General features: G+C 33.2%; 1 protein-coding gene across 4 annotated transcripts in view; it reads left to right on the top strand.

Annotated features, from left to right (window-relative positions):
* Eip74EF (Ecdysone-induced protein E74) overlaps positions 1-21,501 on the top strand; it is a 560,026-nt gene that overhangs the window by 510,807 nt on the left and 27,718 nt on the right. For all 4 annotated transcript variants that reach the window (XM_085809754.1, XM_035350255.2, XM_085809753.1 and 1 more), the window contains 2 exons: positions 4,333-4,437; positions 6,876-6,992. In XM_085809754.1, the coding sequence (XP_085665880.1) occupies positions 4,333-4,437; positions 6,876-6,992 (222 nt within the window). The remainder of the gene's footprint in view (positions 1-4,332; positions 4,438-6,875; positions 6,993-21,501) is intronic.

Here is a 21,501-nt window from a genome sequence, read left to right as displayed (position 1 = left end):
TTGCTTGTGCTCATAACAATCAGGACTAAGAAACAGTTCCTTAGACAACAAAGCGAAAACTTTTCCGATAATGAGAAAAATAGTACTTAAGTATACATTTATGTTAGACTTACTCCATTATTATCAGAAGTATATAAAGTTTAAAAGCTTACAAATGTTAATTTTTCATTAATGCATAAATATCAAATTAGAAAATGGGATATTTGTGTATGTGTGTGTGTATGGTTATAAAACGCGAGTGCAAATGTCAGTGACGTTAATGCAAATTATTGAGTTTATTTTTTGTTTGTATTTATAATTGTTTTTAAGAGTCATCTTTCTGCATTAGCGTGTACGAGGATAGTTTTTTCCTCGTCATCAAAGTTCGTTTAGATTGTAATAATGTACAAATTGTTTAAATTCTCATTATGAGCAATACGTTTGCTCATATTCTTTTAATTACCTTTTCATCAATTCCTTGTTATCTATCACCTTGTGAACTATATTTTAAATCACTATGATGAAGTTGGAATATGATAAAGTTGGAAGTTTATATGATAAAGTTGGAAAATGTTTTACGTTTATGATTAAATGTTATGCTTTTGTATGCTGAAAGACAGTAAGTAGTATTCTTTGCTCGACGGATATTGCAGTAATAATCTGTCACTAGTTTCGTGGTCTTTCTTTCCTACATCTGCGTCACGCATGAAACCACACTATTTACATCTGTACTTCTTTTTGTAGAATGGACTTCTTTTGATTACCACTCTCACTCTCTTATGGGAATGAAGCTATGACTTCTCCCTTTTAATTGAGAACCTGATTCATCATGAAATAAACAAATGGGATTGTGGAAGGGAGCGTGTCATTTTCTTAAAAGTTGTTTGACATTTTCATTACAACTCTCAAACAACAGTGATTTGCTTCGTGATTTTATTTGAGAATAAGGTACGTTATTTGCCTCAATGAAAATTTCTTTTTATACCTTTTGTTTGCTTTGTGGAAAAAGTAGTAGATTATTTGAGAAGTGTTTTATCTAAGCTTTTGAATGCCGATGGTTTAATTTTAAGGTATTCTTTCGGTAATATTTTCTTTTGGCAATATTCTTTTAGTAATATTATTGGTATTATCTTCGAAAATTATTGTATAATTAATTGTTTGCATTAACTCGCTTTCCTGTTAAGATTTTTCTTGTTCCAGCGTGTCATTAAAGCAGCATTAATCAATAAAAATTGTCTCCTAGAAGTAGGATCTTCATGCAAATAGTAAAAAACTGCGTTAAATTTTTGAACGTAAATAAATTATTTGGAGTGAACAAAGATCTATTTTATCTGATATGTGCATATTTTTTTCGAAAATGGGCAGTGATGTGAGGAAAATATCCGCAATGATCTTAGTAGTGTTTCCGAACCGATCCTTCGGAAAATTTTGAACTTTAAATATGTATTCTTAGCGAGGGGGAAAAAACACTTTTGCAACATATTTGTCATATAGATCGCAACACTTAAAATAATGCGTATGCTGTGTCTCAGCTTGCTTATAAATAGAATTATTACAAACGGTTAGCACTTGCAACAGTGCTTAACCCTTTCGTGACAGCGAAGTACGCCACGAATTCAATTTTACGGCTTTAACTTTTTACTTTAACATTAGATTCCTCAGGTTCTTATTAGTACATCAGTATATTTAATCTCTTTTCGTTTAGTTGCGCTGTGTTTATATATAATTCATTTTCATCACAGCTTTCCGAATCATTCGTGTTCACCACATACCTCTCTCTTTTTCTTCTTTCAGATTTAGTGAACACTTGTTATAAGGGGCCATAGTCGTTAAAAGGTTTAATAAATTTAGCTTTTTCGTTAATGAATGGAACGATTCTACCTTGCAAATAAAATTTTTAGGTATTACAGTATCGCTATTTTGTATTAACACGCGATAACGATCGCAAATAAGGTGAGAAATTTTTTTCTTTTATTTTCAACACCTTGCTTACTATGCAAAGGAAAAATGAAGGAATCTAAACTGAGAAACAATCTAGTTCATCTTGAAAATCGTTTATTTGTCTACATCTTGACTAATTCTAAACACTCCAAACACAAAACTTGAATAGATAATACAATGCTTTTATTAATATTTTATTATTATAATGAATATTAATGAAGTATTCATAGTAATAATAAACCCAGATCATTGTGTCGGACGATCGCTGATATTTTGTTAAGTGTTATTTTCAATCTAAAAAGGTTGGGAATCTCTTCTTCATTGATATATGTAACTTATTCTACTAAAAGCAAATGTAACTTATTCTCACTTAAAGTTGTCAGCAACTCACAGTTCTTAAAATGCAAGGTGGATTTCCTGTGTCCTAAACCTGGAAATACAGGACTTTTGTCTAATATGCTAGCGTTCTCCGGTTTAGAGGAGGGGCTTGAAACCCCTAGTCTTCTGACCTTTACCTTCGAATGGAGACTACCCAAATATTTCCTCTTCACCGTTTCCTAAACCCCTAAAAATGTTCTATTCAAGGATTTTCGACCCCCTAAAACGTACCTCTCTCCTTTTACCCTTGAGGACTAAGGGGCTAACAACCTCTTTAGGTCCCACACTGCAAAAACTACCATGGGGGCCTTAAATGGGGCAAGAATTATAAAAGAACCCCGTTATGGAAGGCATATAGGAACTGTCATAAACTCCTCTCACAGGTGCTGCTTGAGAGAATTTGGAAGGAAGGATACAACCAGGTTAAGGGTAAAAGGACGGACAGATACTGAGATGATGCCCAGGATTTGGTGGTGGAGGGAGGGTTACTGACTACGGTAAAGGGGAAGATATTACAAAAAATATGCTTGCTTTCTTTCCCAGCTGTTTAAAAGAATTTTTTTTTTTTTTTTTTTCTTTTTCTTTTTTCTCTTCTATTTTTGATTTGTGTAAAAGTAATGCTGTATCAGTTTGTTGTTTAAAGCGTAAAAAATTTTAGTGTATTTTTAGAAGAAACTATTTTTGCTCTTTATTACATTCGTATGAGTGTTACCTACATTTACTTTCATATATATTCTACCGCTTTAATTGTAATTACCAGAAACGAAAATAAATGCGACATTTGAAACTGCGTGAAAAAAAGGTGGAAAATATTCTGTCTACTTCTTTGTATATATGTATGTATTCCAATAATTGAATTGCGTATGTTAAACTATTAAAAAAAAATTCTGCTGCCTTCTCCCTCCCCCCCCCCCGAAAAAAAAATATAAATTTTATCTTTTGAAGCATGCGTCCTAAATCGTGAAGTAGTATTTTTTGTGCTTCTACATAATGCATCTCTTTCTCTCTCTCTCTCTGTATATATAAAATTTAGGTCTTTTTGTTACATTTTTGTTTGAAGATAAGTTTTTCTGCATTTCTTAGTCCTTAAACGCCTTTATCTCCACACTAAGAAATGAAATTAATTTTAATATTCACGAAATTTAGGTACAAACAAATCCTGTAACTTGCCCCTTTTTTCGTCGCTTTTAGTCTTGTCAATAAGCTTGTTGTAATTTAATTTCTCAAAATATTAAACTTCATTTATCTTAATATTTGCCATGACTAGTTTATTTAGAAGTAAATTAAACGTGAAAATTCAAGCATATCTGCACAATGTTTAAATGAGCCATTCAAAGCTCATAATCAATAAATTTCTATCTTGAGAATGAAAGCATTAATACAAATCATTTGATTGGTCATTTAAATTACATTTAGTTTTACTCTGGTATCCATTAACTTTGACATATTTATATGTAATGATTTGGGAACGACGCAGATAAATGTTGAAGCACAAGTAGTAAATCCGTAATAAAGAAGAAATGATGTCATATAGATGCAGTAACACGCAGATTTTTTTTTTTTTTTTTTTTTTTTTTTTTTTTTAAGTTAAAACATTTTGCGGCCACAAATACTTAACACATTAATCGTGCCTCTTCCAAAACAGTTACATTTTTGATTTTGTTGAGATAGGAACGCAGCAGCAAAATGCGTCATTTTTAATCGGTTCATACATATGGCTTAATAACGCTGATGACGTAGCTAATTCGAAACCGAACATTGTGATAATTTAGAGGTTCCCAGTCGTGTTACATGTCTAGAATTTAACAACGAGCTGACTAGAGAAGACGAAATCAATCAAGTTATTGATCATGGTCGAAACACTCATGCAGAAAGCGTAGTGAATGTCTTGAACTCTTAGAACTTTAAAATCCTTGGATAATTACAGTATATCTTTATTACTTGACGATTACGTTGTTCAAACATCATATTGATGTTTAAGGCATTATGTAATATCATTTTTCATGTTGATGATATGTATCTTTTGTTTTTCAGGGTCTTTACCTCCCAGTCCGGCAGACAGTGGTGTATCCGATGTTGACAGTAGTAGCAGTCATTTAAGTAACGAAGAGCCCAAACCCCGTTTACTTGGTGCTCCTGGTAAGTATCCTTTCTTTGTCTGAAGATAATGCTGAAAGGAAACAGACGCCTAATTTACAATTTAGCGTCCTTTTTTTGCCTACCATGTTGTCAATTTTATTGTAAACTTTTATTTCACAACGGTGATCAGTTTTATCAGTATGCTTCTTTGCATACATATCATTATAAAAGTTTTATTTTCAGAATTCAATCAATAATTATATCCAACTAAAGATTGCTGTATAATCCCTTTGTATGGCCATTTTTATTCCACTCCTCTTTTCCCGGGACCCCTACCCTCTTTTAGCCGTGGTCAAGTTTATTCATACCACCCGCTTTTCAAAGCATTTGCACCTTAACCGTAGTTGAGGGCTACCGCAACATGTCAACTGGTTGTGGCCATTTTGCACTTTTAGTTGCCACAGCTGTTCGAACAATTTCTAGTTCGGCGATCACATTATTTGCTTTCAGACCCTTTAGAGATAGGTCTCCGGTCTCTTTTAGACATTTTTCTTTCTTACTCCCGGTAGCCATTATTCCTATTGTTAGATGCTTCTTAAAGTTCTTACCTCTCTCTATGGATTCGTATTTTTGTCCATCTCATCATAGTCACATGCTACCGACACCGGAAGTTAACGGTCAGGTGGACATTATTTGATGGTCAACTTCTGATCTATATATTGTTGTCAATCAGCTGTGTTCTGAATTTTCTTTTTTCATCTCTCAGCCAGAAGCAGCAGTTGCATATTTGCCTCAAAATCTTGTTAAATAGCATTACACTTTTCTAAGCACTTAGTGATTGAGCATGAGGTTAAGTGATCCATCCATTCCTGTGTATTTGCTGCCGCTGTTTGAAAAGTACTCATTTGGTTCAACAATGCAAGCCCAAAATAAGAGAGGCTGTAAGAAAGCATTAAAAAAAAAGTAAAAAAAGAAATGTATTTCCAAATTCATTCCCAGCTTAGAGAATTCTCCTTTAGGGATGGAATGCCTTTTTCTTGAACTGTAATTGCAACATCTTTGCCTTAAAGCTTACGTTCAGTGCACTGGTTGCCGACTTTCTCAATTGTGACTCATCTTCTATTCTCTAAGCCCCACTTTGTTGTGAAATTACCAGATTCTCAATCACCACTTTTGTCTCAGATGCTTTCTAGATCTCTTAAATGATTTTTTGGTATATTTTGTTGATTTCAATCCAGTTGCTAAAAGTAATTTTTAAACTAATTAAAATTCAGAATTTCTCTGCCTTCTTAATTGTACCAAACCAAGCAGCTTTTGATAAAAGTTTTATTTCGAAAATGAAGCTGGGGACTTTTTGCTTTTGATATTTATCCCCAGGTCATTTGTCACTTTTGCGAAGTCATCGTAAACTGCACTGTTTACTGCTTTTTTCTCCCTTTTCTCATGACCAGCCCATAAAATCTACCCAGACATGTCCTTCCAGTCGCCTCTCATCACCAACCTGCCTGTCTCTTGTGGCTTCAGAAATTTATTATCCTGCCCTTCCTTTCCAAATACCTTCCAGTAACAGCTATTGTGGAAGGGGTCAAGTTTATGGTTGAGAGCCTTTGTGAACTTTTCTCCATTTGAAAAATAGAATCCCTGCCTGTGTGTATCCTCAGGAACGTTTCTTTCTTTCTTTTTTTTTTTTTTTTTTTTTCTTCCCTCATACGGAGGAAACAGATATGCGGAGCATTTGTTTGAGAATTAACTATCTCATGTCGTACTTTTAACATGATATTGAATTATTTGATCTCACGTCCCCGTATTGTGATTTTTACTTGACAGCAGATCTAAATATGACAATATAATATAGGATACGATTTGCAGAAAATTATTTATCTTTCACGTACCTCAAAGATTATAGCTCGGATCAACATTTTTTTTTTTAATCATACTGAAGACTAAGCAGTTATTTACATTCATTTGAAGATGGATTAGTCTGCTAATGAGTTAATACGAAACTAAATTTTTTGCAGCACTAGGAATTTTAGCTGCACTCCTGAAATTAGCATATTTATTTTTGTGCAATCTAGTCTGTTGCTTACATACGGAATTTATTTAAACTAATATTTATTTTGTATTAATAGAAATATATAATTTATCTCTATTTTCAAAGAACATTTTCTCATAATATTCAGTTATATTTTTTGAGAAGAGAATACGCATTAGCCGTTAATGTTATATAATTATTATTATTTTTTTCGTTATTTTGTAGACTTAAGATTTCATGATATTCTATGTTTAGTTTTTCATACTGTTTAAAAAGGTGCAGCTAAATATATAAATATAACTTTTGGTAGCCTTCAATATTAACGTCCTCATCTAAAAATATAGATTACTACGGATTCTAGTTCTTTTATAAATTATTTGAAACTGTCGTACATTATATATATTCTGTTTATATCGTTATGAGTTTCAATCAGGAGTTTAGATGCTACTTGTTTGGTTAATTGCAGTTGCTCCTGCAAGGACACCAGAATCCCCGAGTCCAAATGGTTTGTCATACGCCACATCATATGGACACGCCAATCAGTCTCATTTACAGCAGTTCAATAATCGAGTACATCCTCAATGTGAGTACGCTTTAACCACAAAAAATTATTTGCTTTATTTTGCAGAGAATGAATAGCGCTTTTATGACTGTAAAAGTATTAGGTTGCTGCGAAGGTTACGGAGTATAAAAATTTTATTTTAACTATGTATTATATATATATAAAATAACTGATAATTTTAGTGTTCATATTTCAGTTTAGAAAAAATAAGCATTGTGCAGTTATGTAAATGGGCGGGAAAGTTATACTTTTGTGTATGTGTGTGATCGACACTTATTTAACGTAGTTTTAAGGAAATAAAAGTATTCACTTCGTTGGGTTTCATTTTTATTATCTTTGTTTCTGTTTGATAGTCCTTTCCGGCCGGTAGTCGAGTCCGACTTTCAGTTCCGGCAGCTAAACCTCTGGCGACTGCGAGAAGTTCAGCTATTCACCAGCTGGATCTGGGTGCATACGCATTGATGCGAAACTATCATGGTGGTCGGTCAGCAGTTATAACACTCCTTCCCCCTTTTTCATTATTATTATTATTATTATTCTATGATCTAATTTTTGTGCGTTACACATGAGGAGGAATACAAAATCACGCAAGTTTTGGTGTAGCGCCTCCCCCCTTCCCGCCTAATTTCTTTTAAAATCTTTTGTGTTTAAGTTTGAAATTCGCTGAAAACCAGGAAATATGCTGGAAACATGTCATGGGAAATTTGCTGTGGTCTTTCCGGTTAACCCGAGTCTGCGAAATAATCGCTGTTGAATGAAAAAAGGTTACATAGCACTAGAAAACGAGAGTGCTAAAAAAATTGCGGTCTTTTTTGCATTGTGTGGTGCAGGATATGCTTAAGGTGGGGCATGATGTTCCAAATTCAGTTTATACAGGATTACTACTCCACGGGTAATTCTGACTTTCCATCTTCTCATTTATCTTCCAATCATGTGTCACTAATATTCCTAAAGTACTCATTTATTTTTTCGTTCATATTTCTGTTTGTGATCTTGCAAATAGTCGAAGCTTATTTGAGTCATTTTTGGAAATTTTGTTCAGCGTATCACTGTGTTTAATTTCTGTTTAATCATTTAAAAAATGAGTCCGACATTTAAAAACATGTAAAAATTGTTTTACTTCACAGTAATCTTGTAGACTAGCTAGCTAGTAGCACAGTGCTGCACGGGCTATTCAGGTTTGAGAATGTTCTGCATAAAGGCACCCTTCCTGTTAAATAGAAAACCCTCGTTTGCCATTGTCATAATCGATTAATCAGCAATTATACGAGACAGCATGCTGCAGATAGTTGTACCAAATAAAACCAATTTAATATGTTCTTTTTAAAAACTTTTAATAAAACTTTCTCTTGTCGTCAAAGAAGATGGTACTGTGACTTCGTTCTGTGCCGAATACTTAGCCAAAGAACAACACCCTTCTCAATAATCAACCATTTTAGTAGGATCATTTAATTGATTGCATGGCCGTTTGTATCTTTCTTAGAACGTAAAGACTTTATCGAAATTAGCGTTATAGCATATCGCACGATAGTCGAATGAGATAGTATTGTTTCTTTCGCGACAAAAAGGATTGCGGATGTTTTCTTCTGTGTCATGAGGAGGGGGGAGGGCAGTCTTGTCGTTTCGACGCTTATCACCATGCATTTTATTCGTCGAGATATTCTGTATTTCTTTCCTTTTTTTCCTCTTCCTGCAATAACTTCCTCGTTCGCGTGAGTCAAGGACAGTCGCTGTCTTAAATAGTCTGAATAAATACTTGGAGAAAAGCCCTGCGGCAATTTTTGAAAAATATTAACGCGTTATTTTGTAACGTGCGTCGCTACTTGTTTTTTATGCTAATTTTAGTTTCGAGAATTATAAAATTTGAACTTTGTTAGCGCAGAATTATAGCTTCTTGAATATTTTGTCACGCGGTAGTCGCAATGATAGTTATTTAATGTTACTCTCATTGTAGCTAATGGAATATGTAATATCATTTCAAAATTTTGAAAAAAAAAATAATGCAGTCGATTCAGATGAACGCATGATGATTTCAGAATGTCCCATACTATTGGTTTCAATTAATTAATTTTTTATTAGAATAACATGAACGCCAATCGTCTTGTAGCTTTACAGTTCTTATTAAAGAAGCTGGCAACCGACAAAATGTTAATAGTTAGCAATTAAACTAATTTTTGGAATTTGCATTTCCGTTAAGCTACTTGCTGATTTCTGTGATGTTGCGTAGGTGATTTTACTTTTTGTTTGCAGTATGAAACATTCAGGTTGCTGAAAACAATGTACCACACATTTCTCACTCAGTTACTATTTTGTTCCACTGAGCAATAATTTCTTACTGCACTGCCAGAGCGAGTTTAAGTCCGAGGACAAAACGTTAGAAGTTCATTAAAACATTAAACTCTGAAACATATTAAGAAGCAGCGATTTAAAATATATTTCAAGCAAAAAACAAAAACAAAAAAACTTTTATTACACTAAATACAAGCTTGTTTCCTTTAGAAATTTTTTCTGATTAAAGCCCCCCCCTCCATTTAGGCAATTAGCTCTCGTATTCTTTATCATATTGAAACAAATACACTAAAGTGAAAAAGGGAATGAAACCTTTAGTCAAGTCAACAGATATCTGTTGTTACCAGTTATCAAAAGAGATATTTTTTAACGTTTTTATTTTAAAAATCATAAATAATTTTTCTGAATATATGAAGCTGCGAATAACATTTATGATAGATATAATGTAGTTTATCTTTGTGAATATAAAATATATTCGTATTCTGTATATCCCCCCTTTCAATATGATTACGAATGGTTCCCACATGATTGCGACGATCTCTAGAGGTTAAATATTAGAAAGATGATGTTGAATACCAGTGTTTATTTACAGCAGTAGTACAGTTGCTTTTACAGTTGCTCGTCTGAGGGAGGTGGTCCTCACAAAGGGTTCATTATTGATAATTTGACTGCATATACCGACGACTGTGTACGCAGTTTTCATATCGTACTACGCAGCCATCTTTCATACTGCACAGCTATATTTTCTTTTCAGGCAGCTATCCTTTCTTTCTGCTCTATGGTCATTTCGTACCCCAAAAATAAAATTTCCTTCTGTTATACTCTAAGAAAAGTTAAATAAAGGATTGATCAAAACATAAGTGAACCAAGTTTCAAATATCCCGAAAATCTGTCGAACCCGCCATATTTCTGACGTTGATTTTGATATTCTTAACTGTTCATAGCAGAAATTCATATCTTTTACAATATAGCTGACAGCTATAACTTTGACTTTCGAAAATAAGTATTTTATTCACTCTTGAATGTTGTTTTGATTGTTATTAATCGATTCTCTTTGTGCTTTTACTTATTTGGGATATACTAATATATTTGAAAAACTCTCATAGTACGAGCTATTAATCTTACATTTGGCATTACCATTATGCATCGAGAACGTTTATATTTTAGTTGCGTGTGGAATTATTTCACTTGTTGAAATATTTTAAGGTGAAAATTCGGTTTTAATATTCAGCGCACATTTTTAAGAAAAATAAAAAAATCTCTTAAATATTAAGATATTCAGAATATTCAGACAAGTCTTTTGTTACTTCATCCACAGGGTTGTATAATTTCTAATCAAATTTCAAATAAAAATGCCCCCAGCATTAAAAGTGTAACTTTTCCCTAATTATGAAGCAAATTTTATTATTTTTAATTTTAGATGGTAATGAGCAAGCTAAAATTACTGTGACATAATCCCCCCCCCCAGTTTTTAATGTGAGGGATGCATTTAGAATTCTAGGAATTAAATGCATTGAAAATACTTTGCAGCCATAACATGCATATAGTATATCTTAATTATAATTTCTTCAAGATTCGACTGACTGGTATTATTCTGAATTCTGATCACTGCCCCTACCCAATAACTTGTTCTGTAAGAAAACACGCATTTTTACTGGCTTGAAATTATTTCTCATTTTCTAGCATATCTGTTATTTATTTTAAATGCAGAAAATCGTTCGAAGTGCATGAAATAAATACTTTATTAAGGAAGTGAAATTTGACGTATCTTTACATGGACATCCTTTTGTATAGACATTAGATAATATTTTAAATGTTACTGACAATGCAAACATTTTTAGGCTGCACGTTTCAGCATCTTCGATTGTAAAGAAAAATTAAAATTGTTTTCCTGATTCGATTCGGTCAGTGGTCCAAACTCCATTTTAACTCACAACACTGTCGCTTACCAAAAGCAAATGACTTTTTTCCATTCAACAGTGAAACTTGCTTATGTAACTTTATTAATTGTTTTTTGAACTCACAACAGTGTGTATTTATGTATTAATATACGTTCGGAGTTTGTAAAATAGTGTCGTTTTGCTGTTGTGGGATTTCAATCTTTTTATGAAGAGGAAAACTTATTTTCAGTTGCTTTATAGGCGTGCGTATTGTTCGTAATTCAGCTTTTCATTCCATCATAATTGTTTATTTGTTTAAATTGTCCTCTCAGGTAGCGTTTAAAAAGAAACAAATATACCAGAAGGGAAGAGTCTGGAAGTGGAAAAGCAAAACAAAAAAAACCAACAAAAACAAAAAACAAAACAAAACAAATAAAAAAAGTTGAGATAGAAGAATGGTGGATCAGGATAACTTCGAACTGCGATTGGTCTACCGATGTGATGATGTCATCAGCTGCTAAGCGAGACAGAAAGAATGGGAAAGGGTTTGCACATTTGGCATACTTTCGCTGTTGGCGAGACTCACGTGGCGTTTTGTAAACAAACAGTTGCGTAATATTTGCATATCGCGATGAAACATTAAAGCCTGATTGTGTAACAAGTGTAAAAATTTTCTTTAAATATTTATTATGCAGGATGCGTTGGTGTAAATAGACGTAAATAAGCAATTGACATTTTCTGAAAATAAGCTGACTTGTGTTTTTTTTTTTTTTTTTTTTTCCCAAATTTTCCCTCTTTTCTACCATGCTGTAAATGCTGCTTCCTAATTTTATTTCCTAATTTTCAAATTTTCTTTTTCCTTTTATTATACCTCTTTTCCAATTCTAATGCTTTATACCCTAATTTTCGAATATGCATTCAGTCGTGTTAATTAAACAAGCAGTTTTTCTGATGTAGAATTTGGTACAGCGAAGAATACGTGAACAGAATATTTTTTTGTGTGTTTTTGCTTTTATTCATACGCAGTGTAGATATAAACCTGATTTTCCTAAAATGTTGAAAATAGTGTTGGAAAGACATCTTTCTATCTAAAAAGCATATAGCACTTTTTTTAGGTGTGATGGTGTCGTAAGTTGTGTAATTATCCGGCTTTCAAATTAGCTGAAAGATTTTACGTAATTTTTTCACTCAGCAGTATCATCGTCTAATTCGTCTAAAAATTCCAGTGTTCCGATAATCATATTTTTGTGAAATGAGATTATATGCATTTGTATGAAATTATTTGTTCTGAAAGTTCTAGTGCAAATACAGAATTCTGGCGACGCGCTCTATATATTGACTGAATGTAAAACAGCACAGATTTTATGAAATGAATTTAAATCTAATTATGAATATACACATGCCTTATGGTGTAATCCATTGGAGTACTCAATGTGAGCGTTCGGAAAGATGTGAGTGTGATAATACAGAAAAAGTGTAATGCGTACGGATCATGATGCTGTAAGATTTCATGGTAGTCTACTGATATGAAATATAATTTTTTTTTTCCGTCATTTTCTCTTAAAACTTTTAGTGGACAGAAAATTTCTTTGCTAACTTAAATTGTTTAAGGAATAATCCTAAAACATTATGCATCCGCAAAGCGTAGTTCTGGTTTTTAGAGAATTTCAGTTAGAGTATATCTCGTTTCGGTAAACTGTTAGTTTTTTAATTGTTAAACAATTTTAATATTCTATCAGTAGTGTTATGTATGAACCATGCATGAAATAGATCTGCAACTGATATTCGTGAAAGCCATCTAATTCTGATTTAGTCCTCCTCCCCAAAAAAGTTACATATTACAGTTAATTCGAAATGCCATTAAAATGGGGTTTTATTTATTCCCTCCTTTTTTGTGACGTTTTATTGCTTCCTCACCCTCCATATATAAACTTCAGTAATTAAAAAAATGGGGCAAGGAAAAGTACCTTGTTCCTCAAAATTAAATGCTAGCCTGATCCCGCCTTAAAGTTTGAAATTTTCTATTTTGAAGTTATCTAACATAAAATGTAACATCATCTTAATATATTTTAAGAAATTTTGTTTTGCAAGAACTTTTTGGCGACAATTGCGTCATCTGTGATTGGCTGTTTTGCAACCCCGGAGGCGGGAGTGAGTGGGTTTGCTTGGCGGTCGTCATTGCTTTCCGCTTGCATTGGCTTTGACCTTCAGTGTTAGAGGAAAGTCATTGTGTCGTTGAACCACTAACTCAGTGGCATTGAAATCCAGTTCTATGGCATTTCCTGTATCTTTGATCGCTTGCATGGCGGCGATTGGATGGATTGCCTTGAAGTTACGTGGCATTCGCAGTAGTAGAGAAAGGCTTAAAACATCTCTTGGATGAGGATTTCTTTTCTCCTATTTTTATTCCCGTTTTAGTAGTAGAGAAAGGCTTAAAACATCTCTTGGATGAGGATTTCTTTTCTCCTATTTTTATTCCCGTTTTATTTCTTTTGTTTTGTCTGCTTTTACTTGCGCTTAGTCCGCAAGCGATAATATTAAGTGAAATTGTCGTTATACCTGACTGTTTCCACATGCGGGAAATATAAACTCAAACTTTATTATGATTTTGGAGTAATCGTAGCATATTTACATTCAGTTCTTCGAGTTCCGATTGCGTGGAAAGCGTAGAAACAGTTTATTCAGTATCATTTCTATCAAGTTTCTTGAAATCCATGAAAGTATTTAAATTTTCTTAATCGATGATGTAGAAATATTTTAGGAAACTGAACTTGGGGGGGGGGACTCGTATATTTGAAAAGAAGCGATTGCATTTAAATTTCTGAAATCGCACAAATTTTTAAACTCAAAAACCAGAACCTTCAAAATTTTATTTCTGCATTAAAATGCGTGAAAGATTTACTTCTTTCATTGCTAAACTAATATTTGCAATTTTTTTCTTTTTTTTTTTTTTTTTTTTTTTTCGCTTTACACTGACCCAGCTCGATAAATATTGTGTTAAAAGCAAATCATCGAAAGCTGAAAAAAAAAATTGTATTGTGAAGTAGGCAATCCTTGAGTACTTTTCTGTATTGCATCCAGCATCCCATTCATATGTGGCTATCATGTATCTAGTTGTATTCATTGAACCATCTGTTACTTTTCCCTGTGAATGCAATATTCATCATTCTTTGAATGTAATATTGCGTGTAAATAATAATAATTCATTTGCATTGAATTGTTTAAAGGTAAACATATACTCTAGGAAATGCTCACGCAAATAGAAAGCTGGAATAGCATTGTAATTCTCCTATTTCTTTCAGATGATGCACACTTTGAAATGTAGGTTTTCCATGTTTATTATCGGGGGGGGGGACGCACGCAGTGAGAATGTTTCATACGTAATTATCTTATATTTGGTATCATTTAACGGGCACACAGTATCGGCACTTGCTGTCAGGTTCTATTATTATCATGTAGCGTTCAAGTCAATTAAGGGGGTTTATATTCACTTTTGTGGATTTGTTAAATAAAATGTTGTAGCTAGAAAGGCATAAAATATATTGTATTAATATCTAAACCTATACATTTAGGACAGTAATATGAGTAGACATACAGTTATTAAAAATCTGCGAATTCTACCAGTTTGGGCAATTGTAATAACACTTCTGCCTATATTTACGTAAAATTTCAGTTTTTCCTTTGAGGTTCTGGGTACATAACAAATGAACTGCTGATTAACTGAAAGGAACTCATAAAATGGAATTTGTAGCTATTACCTTACTCAAGATTAATTCCATTGCGAATTTTCTGTATTAATCGCAGAGAAACTACTATATTTATATATTCCAGTATTTACTCTTGAAATGCCTGCACATATATTTCCAGAAACTTGTGTTTTTTTACAGACCTTCTGTCTGGATTGCATAAACATTCTAAAAGATTCCTAGTCCTAAAATCTTTAATAATAAATCTCGTTCATTTACTTTTTTTTAATAAAAATTTAATTTTTCATGATTTATCTGTTAAACATTCCAGCCCCATTCGTAAATTCATAAGTAATATGATTGATAATTTAATTGACGCCGAAGGGTTTTAAACACGTTACATGAAAGCCGATTGGGACTATCTATCGTGTTTACTCTGGTAATATGGTAATAGTGGCACTTTTTTTTGCCAATTTTTCATTGTGAAAGTCTACGTGCGACTATTATCTACTACACTAGCTGTACACTTTTGACGATGTTTTTCTGCTATAAAACGAGGGTGCGACTACGCCAGTAAACACGATATTACACAAAAGTGTATATGTGCCCATTGCGAGTGGTGTAAGATGTATCTCATGGCGGTGTATCAACAGTTCAGCTCAGTTCAGCAATCGTATTATTACGAGAGCGTTTTTTAAGATTATGATAACTTTTGAATACAACTATTAATTGTTTTTATTAAAATTATGTACAATATATAAGTAATAACAGGCTACATGGGAATCTCACGAAAATGTTTATTGGGTATCATTTATTGGTATATTTTATCTACTGTGAAAAAGAATGTTCATCAGGTCGTATAGAAAGAAATACGCTACAAGTTGATAAGGGGGGAATAAATAAATCACTTTCTCTAGTGAGAGTTGTTCCTTTCTTCTTTCGCGGAAGCATCACTTGCTAGCTTCTCTAAGCAACTTAAACCTGTCGCCTCTATGTTGAAGGTCCCTCCTTTTTTTCTTCGAGGCATCTCAGCTGGATTCTCTTTGCCATCCCCTCTGATTTTTTCATATTTTTGTTAACATTTTACTTTTTGCATCCCATCCGGTTCTGGAGACTCTAGAAAATTCTCCCTGCATGCTCAAGTATGCCATCATAGCTCGTTTTCTTTTTTCTTTTAACTTATGTTCCGTTTGCTGTTGCTATCCTGTCACTTCCGTCGTTGGAAACTTCTTTTTGTTTTTCTTTTAATTACCTTGCTTGGAATTCTATTCTTATGTACGCGATTTGGTTTTCGAAGATAAAACATACTTTCACTCTCCATAAGTCTATCTTCCATGTGCTAGAGGTTTTCATCTTACTCACAAATATTCTATCCCTTCCTTTCCCCCCCTTATTTAGTTGTTGAATTTTCATTCTTTATATATAGCGGTGAAAAAGGTTTATTGGGAAATTCAGATTATCAGCAATGTAAACTAGAAAGTGATGAAATCGAATATATATATATATATATATATATATATATATATATATTCATCAAGTTTAAACTATGTGAAAAACTATAAACTATGAAAAACTGAACCTATCTTCCATTTAGCATGTAAGTAATAAGTACAAATCGAGATTCCTTTTAAGTTTATAGAGGAACGCTAAGGAAAAGGCGAGACCTTAATAAAAATTAAATAAACCAACTAAAATTCATTAAATAAATTTTTTAGATCAAAATTCAATTAAAGTTTCAGGAAAGCAGCAATGATAAGCGATGAATAGCTTTCTATTCTAACGCAGTTTTCATGCTCTTAATTTGAAATTTTTTGGCCTTTATCGATGACCAATTTATATGACATAGCCAATGAATGTATATAAGTATCCGTTGAATTTGTCTACGGAAGACTTTTGTTCCAGTAGATAGGGAGAAAGGAGAAATAATCGAGGTTTTATGATTTATTTTAACGAAAAATTATCTTCTTTCTGTTGTCACAACAAATGTGATAAGTGGGAAAAAAATTATAATTGCGAAAGTTTTATTCTTCTCAAAACGGTTTTATAAAAAAAGCATTGTGTTTTTAAAGAAAAAATTTTAATGCATTTACAGGGAATATGTCCATTTTTAAAAACACACTTACCGAAGGACCATCTGTATGTTACATCTTCTGCATGCTAATACATACAGAAAGACTTAAGTGGAATCGAATTAAATTTTGTGTCACGTTGTTATAAAAGGTAGAAAATTCTTCACTTTTAATCTGATTATTCTGCTTTTATGCCATCTAGAAAATGTTCGTAATTGTTAATGGTAATATACTTGCAAACAATCTGTCATTGGAAGTGAATTTACTTATTATTTAACCAAGCGCGAAAGAAAATAAAACGAGTCTTCCGTTGCAAGTTTTATGTAATGGTTTGAGATAAATCTGGCGAAGGTTAACCAGTGTCGTCCTTCGAAATGTTGTATAATAAAATAGATTATAAGAAAAGATGTTAATAACAGGAAGAATAAAAGTGAGAAACAAAAATGGTGTGTCCTGAATAACTCTGAGAGGGTGACGAACTAGCCCAAGGTTTTATACCTCGAGATGAAAACATATTTGGAATCGGATATTCTGGTTTGGCGTTTCTTATATAGCCGCCATTTTGAAACTGGCTACTAAACTTCTGTAATGGTGAATTTTTTAATGGTATTTTTTAAAAATTACGTTTTTGTTGTTTTCATTTTTTTTCTTCTTTTCTGCTTGCCTTTACTGCTTTTCCACCTCCTTACAGCGTGAATTTAGCCTTGTGCCACATTTTCTACCATGCGTAACAACTGCCAGATTTACTTTTGAAGTTTTATCTCCAAGTGTGACGTATGTGTGGCGAGGCGAATCGGATTCAACTGCCGTAGAAAAGTTGTTTTATTTAAGCATTACATTAGACTCTTCTGTATACGACAATTTCTGTTTCGTCTGTTAAAAGTCGTGCTTGTGACTGGAAGGGCGAGTGATGTTGATTAATAGTTAAAGACTGAAATTTCAATTGAAACACCAGAAAATGAAACACTACCTCTCCTGCTTGTCTTTTAAGAGTATTTTTATCTTGTAATGATGTTCCTAGACCTTTACGATTTAAAGTTATAGTTGGTATCGTAAACCCTGATAAAATCAAATTCCTAAGATATGATACTCTAAAGAGTGTTTGCTTGTTAAGTAATGCTTGTTGTAATACCAAAAGTTTGTTAAGTAATACGAAAAATTGCTCGTTAAGTGATGAGTAGTGTTCAATTGCATTACTTTGAATAGCGTTTTAAAATCAGTTATTTTTATGAAATAATTCAACACTTCTGACAGATAACAACAACGTGAGGGATACAAAACATATAATCTGCCTCCAATGTATTAACATTTCATTATTTAGGAACGTCTTTGTTTAGCAGTATATCAAATAGCTGCTACAGGCAGAGACTGAAAACTAAATTTAAGCTCGGTTGTTTTGATAAGAACAGAATTAAAAAAAAATAAATAATAATAGAGGAGGGGATGAGGCAGATCAATACTGAAGTTATTTCTCGAATAGATCTTACAGAGAATGTTATTGTTGACAAACTGTTGTAAAAACTGAACGGTTGTTGTTCAGATGAGTTTGTTTGTGTTTTTTCGATTCTCCTCGGATTAGTCTTCCTTCTTTTCTCCCCCTACCATGTTTACGAATTCCGACCGTTTTCTTGTGACTTTACCTCCAGTGAACGTCAGTTAGTGTTGTGTTTGTCTCTGCCTACGGACACCCTTTCCGAAACCCCTCATTTAGAGTGACCTTTAAACTCCCTAGGTCTGCCTTGTAAAAGATAACCGAAACTCGTGAAGTTCATTAGTAGTCCCCTTCTCTGTAGCAGAGGGAAGAGTGTTTAAAGAGAAAAAATTGTGTAAATAGACATGTAAAGAAAGCTAGCTGTGTGCCAAAGCATTATTTTCCATAATGTTTCGTTGTTAAACTTACGGAACTGATTAGTTAATTTAACTGAGCTTTAGAAATGTTGTAGGTGGTCCTCGGCTATTTGATTGGTTAAATTAAAAGCCCTGAGAGCTAATTAATAGTCAGAGCTTAGTATTTCACATCTCTCGCTTCGTACATGCTTTTGTCCTTTTTCCTATATCATTGCGCTTCATTTTCGGACTTCAGAATATTTTCCTTTTCGTAAACGTTCACACCCCCCCTAAAATTTCATTGATGTGTTAGATAAATTAATTTAAACCGAAAGAAAATTTTGATCATTTAAAAGGAAACGAATATTTAATTAAGTGAATCTCGAAAGTAAGGTTTCGTTCTGATTAATTAAAATGCGGTTCTTTTTTCAGTGTATTAATTATCAAATTGATTAATTTTTCGAAGGTGCTTTGCATTTCTTAAATTCTTGGTGCCAACAAAACTCAAGAGACACATCAGAATAATTCATTTACGTTTCACTTTATAACTAAATTTAAATCGCCAGAGTTTTTTTTTTTTTTTTTTTCGTTTTTTAAGATAAATTGCATCTTTCTTGGAGATAGTTTCTTGACTTCGTTGTTAGGCCGAAATCAAATCTCATGTTTCAGAATTTCTATATGACGAAAACATCGAAATACTTTTATCGTATATTAGAGTTGCCAACCTTGTCAGAAATGTGAAGAAAATTAAGTGTTTATTGCCTGCACAATTGAAACGCTTCTTCCTGAACTCCATTTTTTACGTTTTCAGTGTTATGGCTGTGGCATTAAGCGCGGCTAAACTGCTCATTAAAAAAGGGGGGGATCACAGCCTTTTTGCCTTTCGCAACCATTAAGATAAAAATAGATGAAAAGAAAAAGAAAGTGGCGTTGAGGAGAGTGGCGTGAATTCTTCCCTCTACCCTTTATTACGCAAAAATTTATAGCTGACGGTTTTGAAGCAAGTATAATGAATGCATAAGGTAATGAAAGAATAAGTACCGATTTCAATCCCTAACCTTACTCATGTAAACACAGTAAATTATTTACTTTTCTTGGCTGAATTTTAAATATAGAAATAAAAATGAACCGGGAAAGAATTTTGTATGGTTTTTCATAACTGGTGACAGTCAGAGAGTATTTAATGAAACGCTTTTATAAATTTACAAGTTGTCTTCTCTTTGTATAGATTAACTAAAGCTCGGTATTTATTGGCAAAATTTTGTTTCGATGAATCATTTAGAGATTTCCACAAATTTCTCTTAAACAGGAAGGCCAGTTTTTTTGTTATTGGAAACGAATTGAGTTTCGCAAGCTGAAAAATTCAACGAATTTGGAGGTAGATATTCTAACACATTCAAATCTCCTGAATGGCGAGGGTTAGAAATTAAGTAAAAAAACAACGTTAAATCATATTAATAATAAAACTGTTTATGCTGTTGGGATATGATTAATGTGATGACGTATAAAAAGAGTTGTCTAACAGCTGCGAGTGATTTACTGGTCGTTCTTCATCTAGAATGATTGAATTTATATATCAAGTCCTTCATGAAGACATCCTACCCGTTAGGACTATATAGCCCTTACATGTTTTGCCATATCCAAGTAACCTAACTGAATCTCTTTTCCTGAAAACTAATAATCAAATTCGGTTGCGAAAGTGTGAGGAGTGGTTGTAGAGGTGGTAGAGATCTATTTTACCGTATACTTTGTTGTATTTGTATTTATAGTTTCAAATATATACAATGGACATTTGATGGAACAATAGCGATACCAATTGACATTGTGTGAGTAATAGAGAGGAATAGATGAACCCCACGTATTAGAAAGGAAACATTGACATACGAGCCCTATGGAAGTTAGTTTATCGTCTTTGCTAATGGCCATCTGATATCGACATAGTGTGCATATTTTGTTAAAATCTTACTCAGCATAAAGCTTTTCGTGATTATTGCTGATTGCTGCTTCCTGCGATGAGATGTTTAGGAAGTAACTAATGACGAAGTGATCACGAAAAGAAGGCAGTTTCTATCATTTCGCGAAAAGTAAGTGCATATTGACCAGACAGATAAGTACTTGCATTATTTCATTTTTGCTTTGCCAGTAAATGTTAAGGGGAAAACTTTTATTTTTATCTCTTAGGTGTGCCATAAAATGTTTTTTACCTCTAAACTCAGCCGGTGGAGGAAATATTTTGTGAAACCTTCGTCTTGGGTTCCTTCTTCCATTCACCCCACCCCCTTACGACCCACAATTCCGTGGGGCATTCTCCCCCGCTAAAAGTCGAAGGTCATTTCCGGTCTTTTCCCTCAGTTGCACAACCGCAAGTCCCTTTTGCTCTTTCCCCTCGACGGTGCAACTTTTTCTTTCTGTTTTCATCCTCTTTTTGGGAAAGGTATTTGGAATAAACAGCATCGTACCTCAACTTTGGTTGCTTACTATCGCCAGAAAGATTGATCGCTTATTCCTTAAAATTGCATGCCCTGTTAAAACCGTTCTCAAGAGCTTGGGAGGTCTTAACAGCCCATGGGGAAGTGTCCAGAAAAGAAACTTGATGAAACAGACCTTAAAAGTTGCTCCTTTCCCAAGGTTGGTTTTAAGTTTTGAACCTCTTTTAGCGTTAAGATGTGCTTTTCTTTTGAGCCATTTTTAGTTTAATTTCTTTTAGTACTCTTTACGTTTTACATATATATATATAAATTAGAAAGAAAATTCTAGGTAAACAAGTAATTATGAGTAA

The sequence above is a fragment of the Stegodyphus dumicola genome, chromosome X2 (genome assembly GCF_044657685.1).
Source record: "Stegodyphus dumicola isolate Sdum_Otavi_A_Nest chromosome X2, ASM4465768v1".
Lineage (NCBI taxonomy): Eukaryota > Metazoa > Arthropoda > Arachnida > Araneae > Eresidae > Stegodyphus > Stegodyphus dumicola.
This window is presented reverse-complemented; position numbering and strand designations above follow the sequence as displayed.